This window comes from Mirounga leonina, unplaced genomic scaffold (assembly GCF_011800145.1).
Source record: "Mirounga leonina isolate KUSES-001 unplaced genomic scaffold, KU_Mleo_1.0 Mir_97, whole genome shotgun sequence".
Classification (NCBI taxonomy): Eukaryota; Metazoa; Chordata; class Mammalia; order Carnivora; family Phocidae; genus Mirounga; species Mirounga leonina.
The window spans coordinates 6456256-6469721 of NW_023270889.1; the positions used below are offsets into that span (position 1 = coordinate 6456256).

Genomic DNA, 13466 nt, shown 5'->3' on the forward strand with positions numbered 1-13466 from the left:
CATAACTCAATATGGGACACAACTGGATGTTTAATAAATAGTCATGGATGACTAATGACCTCTGGAAGTTTATTTTACCACATGATGTTCAAATAGGGACTCAAATTTTAAAAAAATTTTAATTAAACAATAAAGACAGAAGGAAATATTCTGCTTCAAAAAAGGCCCACAGACATATATGGTAAAGAAAAAACTATTTTATGTGACATAAGCATGCATTAGAAAAGAAAGAAATGAATATAACTGTTTGAATTAACTACTCAGTGAAAAAAGAGACTTTGGAGATAATGCAATTTAAGTGGTGGGATTTCTCCTTTTCTTTCTACTTCGGCCCATCAAGTAACTGGCAGTAACACACGGAGTGATATACAGAAATCTGACATTTTCATTAGCTGGTCACAGCTTTAATATGAGAAAATGTTAGCCAACACATTTTCCAAATTATTTTGACCTATGTTTTTACACCCTTTCTTATTATGCAACAACCTGGCTGTCTGACTATTCCCTTCTAGAATGCGTATTTCCAGATCTACAGTGAAGACAGAGTGGGCCTTTTCTCAAGAAGAAATTTTGACTAACTTACATGAAGTCACATACAGAGTAAAATGCAGCCCATCAGTAATAACCACATGGAATAGCTTCTGAATGATCAAGAAATGTTATCCTCAATGTGCTTTTATGATTAAATGTATTTTATTGATAACCCACCTATTAAATAGAACATGTTATTAATTAGAGCATTCCAGTCCCTAGCATTACAGAAAAAGAATCTGCTATATGTGATTTCATCTGTCAGGGTCTAAAGAGATGCCACTGATCACCAGATCCTCAAAAGTGAGTTCTTTTGTTGAGATGGTTCAGTTGCTACCACACCTTTTCATTTTCGGACACTAACATACAAATTAAGATTTTATCTCAACACCCTAATTTGGAGGAAACAAGATCGATCACATGTTAATGTCAAAAGAGAAGGAGTGATATGGTAATAAAACAAAAACCACAGAGGTATTTTTCAGTGCATTGAGACATGGAAACTATCACTTAAAAAAAAAGGCAAAAACAGTAAAACTCCACCTTTTTCATCCTGACTTACCTACATGAAAGAAAAAAAAATAGATAACTATAAGGGTCCTTTCTTTGCATATTCTCTTTTGTACCAAAGAATTGAACATGATGTGGATCTCAAAATTGTTACCTGATGAAGAAGAGGTTAACTTATCCACATAGGGAAAAAATACAAAGAAGAGCTGATACATAAGAAGAATTGTTTGCTTTTATCACTGGAGTTGATAAAAGCAAATATACTAAATAGTTAAAGTATAAACAAATCTCATTTTTCCCCGAGGTTATTGAAAAGCTAATTAAAGATGTGCTTTTTGTGCGAGGTACTGCTGAGAGACTTTTTTTTTCCAAAGGGAAATTCAAAAAAGGTTAATAGACAAAGACCCTCATATAGTACCAGAAACAGTTATATGTGGATAATGAATTATGCAGCAAAATTATTTTCACAGGCATTTGTTATGCACTCACAGGCATTTGTTATGCACTAATAGGTACCAGCCAAGATGTACTAAGAAAGAAGTCTATGAAATATATGCATGAGTTATCGAGTAAGTTTTGTTAAATTTCTTCAAATTTCTTCCCATTATAAATATATTTATATATATATAAATATATTTCATTTTAACTAGTAAATCCCTTCTTAAAAAGGTATGTGAGAGGCAAATTCTTTTCTTTCAGTTCTTCAGAGACATTTCCCCTTTACTTTTGATTAACTTTCAATGGATTGAGCCATCCTCTCAACTCCCATTAGGTAGGTGATCGGTGATTCATTAACAAGCACTTAACATTAAAGGGTGATTATTTATATTATAGTACTATTCTCCTTGTTTTAAAAAAGAGACTTGTGGGTTTCTTAAATGTATAGTCCCCTGATGTTTATGTCCTTTGTAAGTCTCAGTTTTTATGCACCAGGTTTTTCTTTAAATGCAGGATACACCTATTTTGTGACTATAACTCAGTGTCGAGCTCATCATTCTAATATGTTCCATGGATGGAATTACCAGGCATCAAAGTTAATCAAAGAGAAAGCCAAAGTCAATTTAGTCTAGCCACAGCTGACAGGTAACCAAGAACAAAGGATTGCTAGGGACTTTACAGGAAGTAGCTTAGAGTTCAAGCTCTACCTTCTGCTTCCAGCAGCTTCTGGGGATTCCTCCCCCTCCTGCTTCTGACTCCTGAGCCAAATGCTGGCCATGAGTCAGAGCCTGCTCCTGCTCCCACCTGCTCTCATCTGAAGGCACCCCTCCTTTTCACTCCTGTTCTCTGTAAAGGTCAACTCCAAAAATGATCACAAATTAATGGTTCATGTCCTGTAAACACCCATTAATCAAGCTCATGATATAGGACACGTGGCTGGATTTGTTCACAGAAACGCTTACCGCAAAATCACACCCAGTGCTCTTTTTTATGTCATCCACGGTCAGGCCTTCCCAGAGTTCAATCAGAGTCAGTCCTTTCTTGCTGTCCACATCAAACACAGCCTGTCAGAATCAAGAAAACAACAATGACAATTTCTATCACAGTAATTATTTTATAACACGAAACAGAAATAACCTCTCAAGTTCTTAAAGGAGAGACAAGACCCAGGACAAAAGACTCCGAAAATCAACAATGAGAAAATGTCAACTCTAACGATTACATTTTGGTGAGAATAAATGCCAGCTCCCTAATTGGCAATTAGCTGTGGAGCATTGTTGATGCCAGAAAATAAATGAGTGTTGACTACTGATGGCACTTGCCACCTTTGTAACCAGTTGTTTTTTTTTTTTTTTTAACTACTTTCCTTTAGTTAGGTCTAACACTTCTGGGTCAAAATTTCAATTAGATGAATAATGATTTGAAGAAAGAAAGGAACACAGACAAGTAGGGAGGGAGGAGAAATTTGGAAGGTGAATGCACAAGGACGGTAGGGAAAGCTGATCAACGCTGCTGGGTAAAGAGTTACAGGAAATAAAAGAAGGCAGGCACTCAGAAATGCCTACAAGTAACTATAAAGGGATCGTAGTCCTGATCCTGAAAGACCCCCAGGTAAGTATTAAAACTTTCCCTGTAAGTCCAGTGAAAACACACAGGTGTGAGAGAAGAGCATGAGAATCTCCCTTCGGTATGCACTCAAATGAAGATGCTTGCGCTTGGGACAAGCATGAGAAGGCTAACCTCCCACTCTGAACACTCCTTTACAACACTCTGGTTGGTCACACCAGGTGATGGTAGTGCCAGTTGGTATAGGGCGACCTCAGCAGGCAGACTCAACCTGTTGTATCTGATTTAGGACACCTGCTGTTACGACTGGCAATATGACAACCTGAGTGGAAGGGACCGACACAGTCATATTTTAATATGACCTCCCACTCAGGAAAACCTTCTGAGATGGTCACTGGGGCTCTGCTGGGAAGCTTCAGCGTCAGGAGGCTCACTTGGCTCACGGCGATTAGACTGTCTATGGATAGGACGCTCTAACCATAAGAGCCCCAAACTGCTTCCCTCTGACTGTCACTCGCTGGGTCTACAAGTCGTCCTCCAGAGCAACAACAATTTTCCCACTCTCAGCTTCCACGGCTAGTTTCCTTTTACCCAGACTTACGTTTCCTATATCCCTCCCGTTCTCCAGATTTACCTTGCATTCAACTATTATTCGCAGGCTGATCTTGATTTTCAGCTAGCTTGGAAATCAAACCGTAAATTGCCATTTTAAATACACTCTGGCTTAGAAGGCTAATATGAAGATACAGCCACATGTAGAGGAAAAGAATCCTGGCTTTCAAGCTGGACTGGAATTCCAGCTCTGCAACATGCTAGCTAAGCGGTCTTTGGTGAACCTGTCTTTGCATGTATACATGGATATCAAAAAAACCCACTTCCCAAGATTGTTATACAGGACAAATAAACATACTCTGAGCACCTGGCATCATGCCTAAGACACAGTAGGAGCACCACACCTTAAGTTCTTTCCCCTTAATAGCTTAACTTATTGTCACCCATGTGTGAACTCAGATCAAAGACCTGAAATGCTTATTAGTTTCCAGTTAATTGATTTTTACCCCCATGAGCAAAACATTAAGAGGACCAGTGATACCTGCATTCTCTGATAAATTCACAGATAACCTGGTTGATTTTACTGGAAAAGAGGATTTAAATTTTGGAGGAAATGTTCTGGCAAACTTGCTTTTTGTTTGCACAAAAAAATGTTCCTAAAAAAACCTTTTTTTCAGCAGAAATATGTGTTTTGAGAGGAAAGAAAAAGGTCATTTAGGAATGTCTGTATGCTGCATTAGATTATTTAATTCCAAAATGACAACTTAAAATTTTTTTTAAATGGATACTTTTGCTTTGCAGAAAATGTGTCAAGCATTATTCATACTGATTTTCTTTCCCCTGCAAAAATGGAACAACTATAAATTTATCAAAATGGAATGAATAAAAAACTCCAGATTGTGTTATTAAGAATAGGCAGGGAAGGGATTTGAGGAGAAGATAACTGTGATATCATGAATATAAGGCTTCAGTGATCAGGGAGAGAAGATCTATGGCAAATTGACTTACTGCTTTTAAAAACTTTTAACATCTTTATCAAACCCTAATTAGCTCTCAAGGTCATATACTAGAAAGCCAAGCCTCTATTATTAAAATGAAGGAAATTTACTTTTGAATATTTAGGAAGATTTCCATTTAGTGGTATAAAGTATAAACAAAACCTTGATAAAAATGGGGACTACATTACAGATAAAGCAGTTAATCATAGCCCAGCTGCTGGCAAGGAAAGCATCTTTCACAATCTCATTCTAGCAGCACGAAACTAGGAAATCAGGGTCAAAACATCTCCAAAGCCTCTTTCAAATGGCAAACCAATGGAATTTTCCTTAGAAGTTGAAAATGGAATCTAGTCCCTTATCTGCCACGGCAGGGCGGAACACATTCATTGCCCTTCATGGCACTGCATTCTCATTCACTCTTGCAAAAAAGATTTATTGAGTACCTACTGTATCTAGAGCACAGGGGTAAACACGCACCATCCCCTTCCCTGAGGTTCCACAGCTGCCTTTCACTTTGCCCATTTTTTGCTATCATCTACAGTAAAGGCTCCAATTATCCCCATATGCTAATGACTTCCACAAGTTGAGTCCAATACTGATTTCCCTCTGAGCTCCAGATCCACATCTCTAATTGTTTATCAGAAATCTCTGACTGGAGGGCACCTGGGTGGCTCAGTCAGTTAAGCGTCTGCCTTCTGCTCAGACCCTGATCTCAGGGTCCTGGGATCCAGCCCAGCATAGTCATCACATCAGGTTCCCTGCTCAGCAAGGAATATGCTTCTCCCTCTGCATCCCCCCCACTCCCGTTCATGTGCTCTCTCTCTCTCTCTCTCTCAAATAAATAAAATCTTAAAAAAAAATCTCTGACCAGATGTTCAAGATGTTACCATATTCAGGAATATCAAACTGAGTGTGTCCAAACTGAACCCATTCTTTTCCTACCTCCCACTGCTCCTCCCGTCTCTTCCTACAGTCTAGGCTTCATTAGGAAATCTGAGGAAGCACCTCTGCTTTAACAGTCATATCCATTTCATCATCTAGCTAGGTTGAGTCCATCTGGGTCTCTCAAATCTGTCCTTCTGTCCTGTGTGTCCTGATATTTCTGGCCTACGTCAGTCACCGCAGGAGTCTTCTAACTGGACTGTCTCATACCTTCTCCCCCTACTCTGCATAAAAGTTACAGTGTTCTTTTTAAAATGCAAATCTAATCAATCTAAAATCATTGAAGGGCTCCCAACTACCTTCCAGATGAAACCCAATTTCTTAACAAGGCATTCACATTCATTCATTCATTCATTTTTGAGAGAGCAAGTGTGTGTGTGCGCATGCACACACGAGTAGGGGTGGGGGGACGGACAGAGAGGGAAGAGTATCTCAAAGCAGGCTCCACACTCAGGGGGGAGCCCTACCGGGGGCCCCATCTCACAGCCCTGATGAGATCATGACCTGAACCGAAATCAAGAGTTGGAGGTTCAACAGACAGAGCCACCCAGGCGCCCCCACATTCCTTTACGATTTAGCCCTTCACTGTCTTTTCAACTGTAGTCTTTGGAGTCTGGTCCTGCCCTCACTCTAAACTGTTCCACTGTTCCACTGGCAGGTCCTTGGGTAGGCTGCTTATTTTATAATTCCACCATGACTCTGCCTATTTTCTTTCCTTTGCCTAGAAGGACCTCTTTGGTCTTATTCTCATTTGTACACCCCTACTTGCCTTTCAAGACTCATCACTCATCTATCAACTTTCTCATCAAGAGAAGTGCAGTACATTTATTTATTCAACAAGCATTCACTTGTGTATGGGCAAACACCATGCAAAGTCCTGGATAAACAGTAATGAGTGAGACAGGCAGAGTTCAGAGGTTATTTCAATAAAGTGGTCAGTATTGAGTTAGGGCATGTACTAGGATTCAGAGAAGCACCCAGAAGACTTGTGGAGAGATAGGGAAGATCTGCCTGAGAAGGAAACATATAGCTGAGACATAAAAAAAATGAGTAGGTATTAGCCAGACGAAAATGGTGGGAAGAGTATTCCAGGGAGAGAAACAGGATGTGCAAAGTCCCAGAAGAACATGGGGTGTGTGGAAGACAACACAATTCACAGCATTTCAATGCAGCTGAAGTGGGGAGAATGTAAAGGTGGAAAGAGAAACTGAGACTGGAGGAGAAAAGGTAGAGTCTGTGAAATGCCTTGCAAAACACAAGAAGTTTATATCTGGAATGCTTGGGTGGTGTAGTCAGTTAAGCATCCGACTCTTAGTTTCGGCTCAGGTTGAGATCTCGGTCGTGAGATCGAGCCCTGCATCAGGCTCTGCATTCAGTGTAGAGTCTGCTTAAGTTTCTTTCTCCCTCTCCCTCTGCCCCTCCCTCCCCACCAGCTCTCTCTCTCTAAAAATAAATAAATAAATCTTAAAAACAAAAAGAAAGAAAGAAAGGTTTGTATCCGATACCATTAGAAGCTTTCCTGACACTCTCCCCAGGCTGATAGGCAGCCTCTCTCTATGTTCCTAACTCACCATCCAGCATGTATCACTATCATGGTCTTTATCACATGTATTACTCTAACTGTGGGTCCTGCTGGAGGCTGGGTGTCTAGCCCTCCTGAATGTGCTCCCTTGGGGCAGAGACTGTTCTCCTCTTTTCTGTAACACACTATTGGGAATACTCTAATTCAGACAAAATGCTCACAAAATGCTTATTAAATGAATAAATGTATAAAACAATAATGTGAATAGGAAGAAAGGATATATAAGTTTTTAAAAATGGCAGTAAAGTTAAATAATATGTTCTACCATAAGGAAATGTAGGCGTAAGATGACAGGTGCCAAAAGGAATGGCGCATCACTCGAAAGATGAAGCCATGAGTGCTAAAATGACGAACATGAAAACTGCATTAGGCTTAAGGGATGGATAGGATTTGGGGAGGCAGAGTCACATGGAAGATATTGCAGGTAAGAGCACTGACCTGGTAACAGCAAGGACAGAGCGTGCACGGACCGGGGAAGGGGAGAGGGCTTACTTAGAAGAGGAAGATCAAGGGGGAAATGCTGCTGGAATTATCCTTCTAAGGTCTACCACTTTCTTAAAGAAAACAGGATCGAGGACTGCTTTGTCTTTATTTTCAAAGTAATGGATTCTTTTCAATAAGCCCCGCCACCACAGTTTTGGAGGGGTTCAAGAAGTGGTAAGATTCAGGGAATAAATGGTGAAATAAAATATTCTGCCCTTTTATCTAACTTCTACTCTTTACAAGTCATCTTAATGGAATTCCACATAAACGGTCCTAGGGGAAAGCACCATTTACAACAGAATGCTGTTTAAAATGTGGCTTTGTAAGGTATTATGAACCTCCCCTCACAGGGCTGCTTTAGGGTGCTTCTTACCACACTCAGTGAGGGGCAGCAAACCAGGTTAACGGCAGGATGCCATCCCTACAGCTCTCAGCAAAAGGAAGAGCATCCAACAAACCAACCCTGATACAGGTAATTTTGTTTTTTGCTTTCACCAAGATATTGAATCAAAATGACACCCTCCTAGCTCACTTCTGAGACTTATGTCATTCCAACATTCTAGGTTCAAATCTGGGTCAGAAAAATGACTATAGACAACTGTCATTGAGGCTGCTCTCAGATCTGAGCAGTTTCCAGTTGTACCATTAGCCAAGATTTCCCATCTAAGAAAAAATCTAGGGAAGCATGAAAATGGCTGGTGTGTTCTGAAGTCCACTTTACAAAAAGAGAGCTGAAAGCATGCAAGAACCATAGAATAAATTTCTTGGCTATGGAACTATGGGACTTTTACTGCAATCTGAACCCAAATGATTAAAACCCAATTTTGGCTGACTTTCCCAAAATGAAACCCAACAATTTACACTTGTGATTTGGGAAAGCAAAGAAGAAAGGCAGGAATACTCTTAACTTTATATATATCATCTATCTTAGACATCTTAATAGTCCAAGTAAAAGGATGAATAAAACTTTTCTTTGATTATACACACTGTCAAAGTTACCAGGGACAGCAGTTCAAGTGTGTATATGCGTATTTCCAGAGAGTTGCACGTTAAGAATTCTACATTTAGAAACATTAAACTGATGAATTTTCCTATTCAGTCTACCCACAGACTAAATTAATCCTATGACTACCAACACAACACCGTTTTAGAGGGTAACAAAAAAAATTCTAAAAATGCTTATAAATAAAAAAAAAGGGGTGACAGGCATTAGAGGGAATAAAAACAGGCACCGTACCTTTTCAGTAATGATGCGGTTGACACACTGCTTTCCAGTCAGTGGCAATGTACATTTCTCCATGATTTTATGTACATTTCCCTGTTTTAAAGAAGGAACATCAAAAAGAGTAGTTAGGGACCAATTCTTATTTAGAAGTAGAATAATGACAGGACAAACAGGAAGCATCAGAGAAATTGTCTCTTAGGTACAGGCTGTTTTAAAATGTTTGCACAGTCACACTTTTGCTTTCTTTCTGGAGACAGCTTCTGTCCCTAAAATAATTTAGGGAGAATACCAAATGAATAGCCAAAGTCATAAATTATTTAGGTGGGAAACACCTTGCCACAAATTGGACTTCTCAAGTCTCAGTCCTCATATCCTGTAATGAGAAATTTCACTTCTAGTGTCCTGCTTATTTTTCTCTTTCAGGGAACGGTCTCCTTGACAAACATGAGCTATTATTCACCAAGGACAGGAAGCACACATAACATACAAATGTCTAATACCCTCTTTTAAATTAATTTTGTTTGTTAGAGAAGTAAAACATACGTGAATACAGCAGTGCCTAGCCTCCCCTCCTTACTTTTAGACCTGTTCTCAACAGGAATCCATTTTATTTTACTTTTCTTAGCATTTTCTATCTCTACACATTTTTCCTGTTACCTCTTCGTTTTTAAATATTGTGTTTATCATGCTATTTATTTCTTGATTAATCCATTTTTTACTCTATCTACTAACTTCTTATTATGGCACATGAAGACTTAACTGTCTTACAAAACCCCATCCTCCTTCATCATCTGCAGTTCTTCAGTAGAGATGTGTCCTAATTCGTAGTTAACTCCGTGGTTAGAAGGTACATTGTTCTGCCTAAATGACCATGTAAAACTGTTCACTGCAGGGCCAGGCAGTGTAGTACACCACGATTATATTCATATTCTCATACAGCTATTTGCGCTTTTCCTAGAGTTTGTCTGAGCCTCAGTTTGCTCATCAGTAAAATGTGTGAGCTGGCCGAAATTCGTATTTTTTTCAAAGTTTCTTTTAGCTACTGTACCCTTTCTTCAAACATAAAATAAAAAGGGATTAAGAGTAGAAAGCAGGTGGGGGAGTTAAGCAAAGTCAGTAAAGAGGAGTGGGAGGTACTGGCTTCCAGTTACAGAATGAATAAGTTATGGCAATAAAAGACACAGCATAAGAAATATAAGAAATATAGTCAATGATACTGTACTAGTCATGTATCAATGTTTCAGGACAGATGGCAGCTACACCTCTGGGGAGTATAGCATAATGTACAAACTTGTTGAATCACTATGCTATACACCTGAAACTAACGTAACACTGTGTCAACTATGCTCAAAAAAAAAAAAAAAAAAGAGGGGAAAGCAGGTTTTCCCCCCTTCGCCCCCATCCTCCAACCCCCATCCCTACATCCCAGGTGTTGAGGTGGCCTCTGGGACACGTATGGAACACAGCTGAAACATTAGCTCTGATTATGACTATGATTAAGCTTCTTTCTAAGTATCAAGCACCAGGAGCCTAAATTAATATTTCCCTCATGGCTGAAGGCTATCCCATCATATTCTAAATCTTCTATTAAAAAATGGCAAAATGCTTCTACTGCTTCTTTTTGGATCTAAAAACACCACACATGATGTCATGTGCATTATCCAAGTATTTTCTGAATAAATGAATGGGGAGGAAAATGGAAGGTCTACTGGGAATCCCAGATGGATTTCAAGAAGACAAACTCTATTACTTTAATCAAAATGAGTGTGAAATACATATAAAATGGATAGACATTACACCTTTAATAACAAGTTATATGCTTCTGAATCTTACTGTATAAGAACATTTATAACTGTAGAAATAAAACCTCATTTTCACTTCATTTCTAATGCTCTATTTTCCTTTCCAGTTTCAAAGAAAGTTTGCACGTGTCAGAGAAGCTTAATTAAAGAGCTGAAATTAATAATGAATATTCAAGCTTGTAGGTTGTCAGGTCTCCTTACATGTAATATAACTCAAATAAGGCATGTCACAATGAATTCCGGGACTGCCTGGGAACAAAGTGAACAATCTGTGGGCCTCTGAAGAACATTTTTTGCAGGGAGCTCCTACTTTGTTCTCATTATTTGAGCAAGATCTGCGTCTGGTGTGAAAGAAACTACTTGGATTTTAATGAACAACCAACTCCGTTTTAGGAGAAATCAGGAATTTCAACAGACAGAACTGTGAGCTCCCAGAAGAGACTTTTTCTAGACTATTTGCTATATAAACAGTATAACGTATGGTTAAGAGTGTGGGCTGGGGCGCCTGGGTGGCTCAGTTGGTTAAGCGACTGCCTTCGGCTCAGGTCATGATCCTGGAGTCCCGGGATCGAGTCCCACATCAGGCTCCCTGCTCGGCGGGGAGTCTGCTTCTCCCTCTAACTCTACCCCCTCTTGCGTTCTCTCTCTCACTCTCTCTCAAATAAATAAAATCTTTAAAAAAAAAAAAAAAGAGTGTGGGCTGGAGCCAAAGACCGGGGGGTAAAGTCTGGCTCTGCTCCACTGGCTGTGCAGAGTGTGTGGGCCTGTGCCCCGCCCCCATCAGCCTTACCCCATGGGGTTCCTGCAAAATGAGATGCAAGTGTCCGGCACTCAACAAGTGCTCTATAAATGTTAGTTACTATTGTTTATACAAAACATATTTAACATTTCTACCATCTACCAGGGAATTCTTTAGGAGCTCTATATGAAGTTAGACATGTAATTGTGCAGAAAATGGTCTAACCACAATTCCTGAGACCGCAGAACTAATGAAACCACATATGGCTGGCCTAGGAAACTGCCACCAATGCCTTCTTGCAGTGAGAACAATGTCACTAGAGGACTCCATTCACATTTAGCTTTAAGACACAACACATCTGCCTTCGGCTCAGGTCATGATCCCAGAGGCCTGGGATCAAGCCCCGCATCGGGCTCCATGCTCAGCAGGAAGCCTGCTTCTCCCTCTCCCACTCCCCCTGCTTGTCTTCCCTCTCTCGCTGTGTATCTGTCAAATAAATAAATAAAATCTTAAAAATAAAATTAAAAAAAATAATAATAAATCCTAAAAAAGAGATGGCAGGGTAGTGTGGTGGCAAAGAACACTGTGTTAAGAGTCCAAAGACCCATTTATTTTTCTCTTGCATCTGCCTTTGAACGGTCATTTGATCCCTTCAATTCCCTGTGCTGTGGGTCCCCCTACAATGGCCTTGTCTACCTTACTTGATCACTGTAGAAATCACACAAAATGCAGTAGTAGGAGGGGTGGAATCTACACACAAATATTTAGGGTCAGTGGGGTGTGGTTCATCCTGATCATTTTGCTTCTTTCTGTCTGTCTTTCTGTCTTTCCCCATGAAGAAATGCCACAAGTCAGAGGAACAGATACAAACGTGTAGCATTAAACATGCTCTGACCAGGCTCAGGGGCTCCTGATTTCACTATGCCCTTACATTTGCTAACTTCATCATAACCTTGATGAAGAGCTAAATCTCTGTCTTCCACCTGCTTCTCCAGTTTTTCTTTTCCCCCCTTGGTCTCTTAAAGGTTTCATGTAAGACCTGGGAAGTCACGTTTTCTTTTTAAATGATTTAGGGACTCAGTACTTCCTATTACTTGCTTCATGGTGATCTCTCTTTAATTCTTTAGATACTTGTGTGAAATCCTGCATCTAAATTCTTCAGTAACAAACAACTCTGGTTAAATGATAATAAATCCCCCTTGTTATCATGATGGTAAGCTTCATGTTATCACAATGGACTTAATCCCCAACAACAAGCTCTCTTTTTCACAACACGATGATTTTTGCATTTGATATCAGCATTTTATTCACCTGAGGCAACGGAGCGTGCATGTAATAAGGTTTTGCTTTAAATAAAATGCCATTTTATGCCCATCTTTTCTGTTAAGTGCTTTTTAAATGTGGCTGCAACATATTTCTTCTTTCAGGAAACTTCTTTGGGAAAGCCCTAATGATCAAGTACAGAGAAGGCAAACTCTGCTCCTTAAGGGACCAAGTCTTAAAGCCTTTGTTCATGCTACCTGAACCACACACCACCACAGACTCCATCACCCCACATTCAAATGGAAACACCCTCCCTATTCTTTAGGACTGGCTGTCTGAATACTGTAATTCAGACTGAAGGAACTCCAACAGAGCTAGAGCTGTAAAATACCACATGACTGAGTATCTAAGGGCCACCGGAGGCTGCTTTCTAGTCCCAAGATGTGTACTTGTACATTCCCAACATCTCTGAACTCACTAGGAGAAGCACAGCTAGCAGAAGTATGTGATGGGGCTTACAAGACTTTGGGGAGATAAATAAAGGTATAATCAAAGGGAGAAGCAAAGATATCTCAAGACAGCAGTATGAAACATACACATTTGTAAGTCAAGAGAGAAGCTGAGTGAATTATGGTTATTCTACCTCTTCTGCCCACTCCGTCCTACAGCTTCAAGGCTTGCATTAACACACTGAAAAGAGGGGCTACATAGGCTGAATTTTACAAGAGAATATCCAGTACTTCATCTGGTGGCACAATGAAACCTAGGACGGATCTCTCTTTGGGTTTTTGCCAAAACATCATAAAAGGAGCTTGAATGCCACTGTCCCTTGTCT

At 39.8% G+C, this 13466-nt stretch overlaps 1 protein-coding gene across 1 annotated transcript in view; it reads right to left on the bottom strand.

The window, feature by feature from the left end:
- LOC118006560 (succinyl-CoA:3-ketoacid coenzyme A transferase 1, mitochondrial) overlaps positions 1-13466 on the bottom strand; it is a 122763-nt gene that overhangs the window by 3212 nt on the left and 106085 nt on the right. Inside the window, exons 15-16 of the mRNA XM_034999271.1 lie at positions 8840-8920; positions 2442-2543 (exon numbers count right to left, since the gene is read on the bottom strand). Of these exons, the coding sequence (XP_034855162.1) occupies positions 2442-2543; positions 8840-8920 (183 nt within the window). The remainder of the gene's footprint in view (positions 1-2441; positions 2544-8839; positions 8921-13466) is intronic.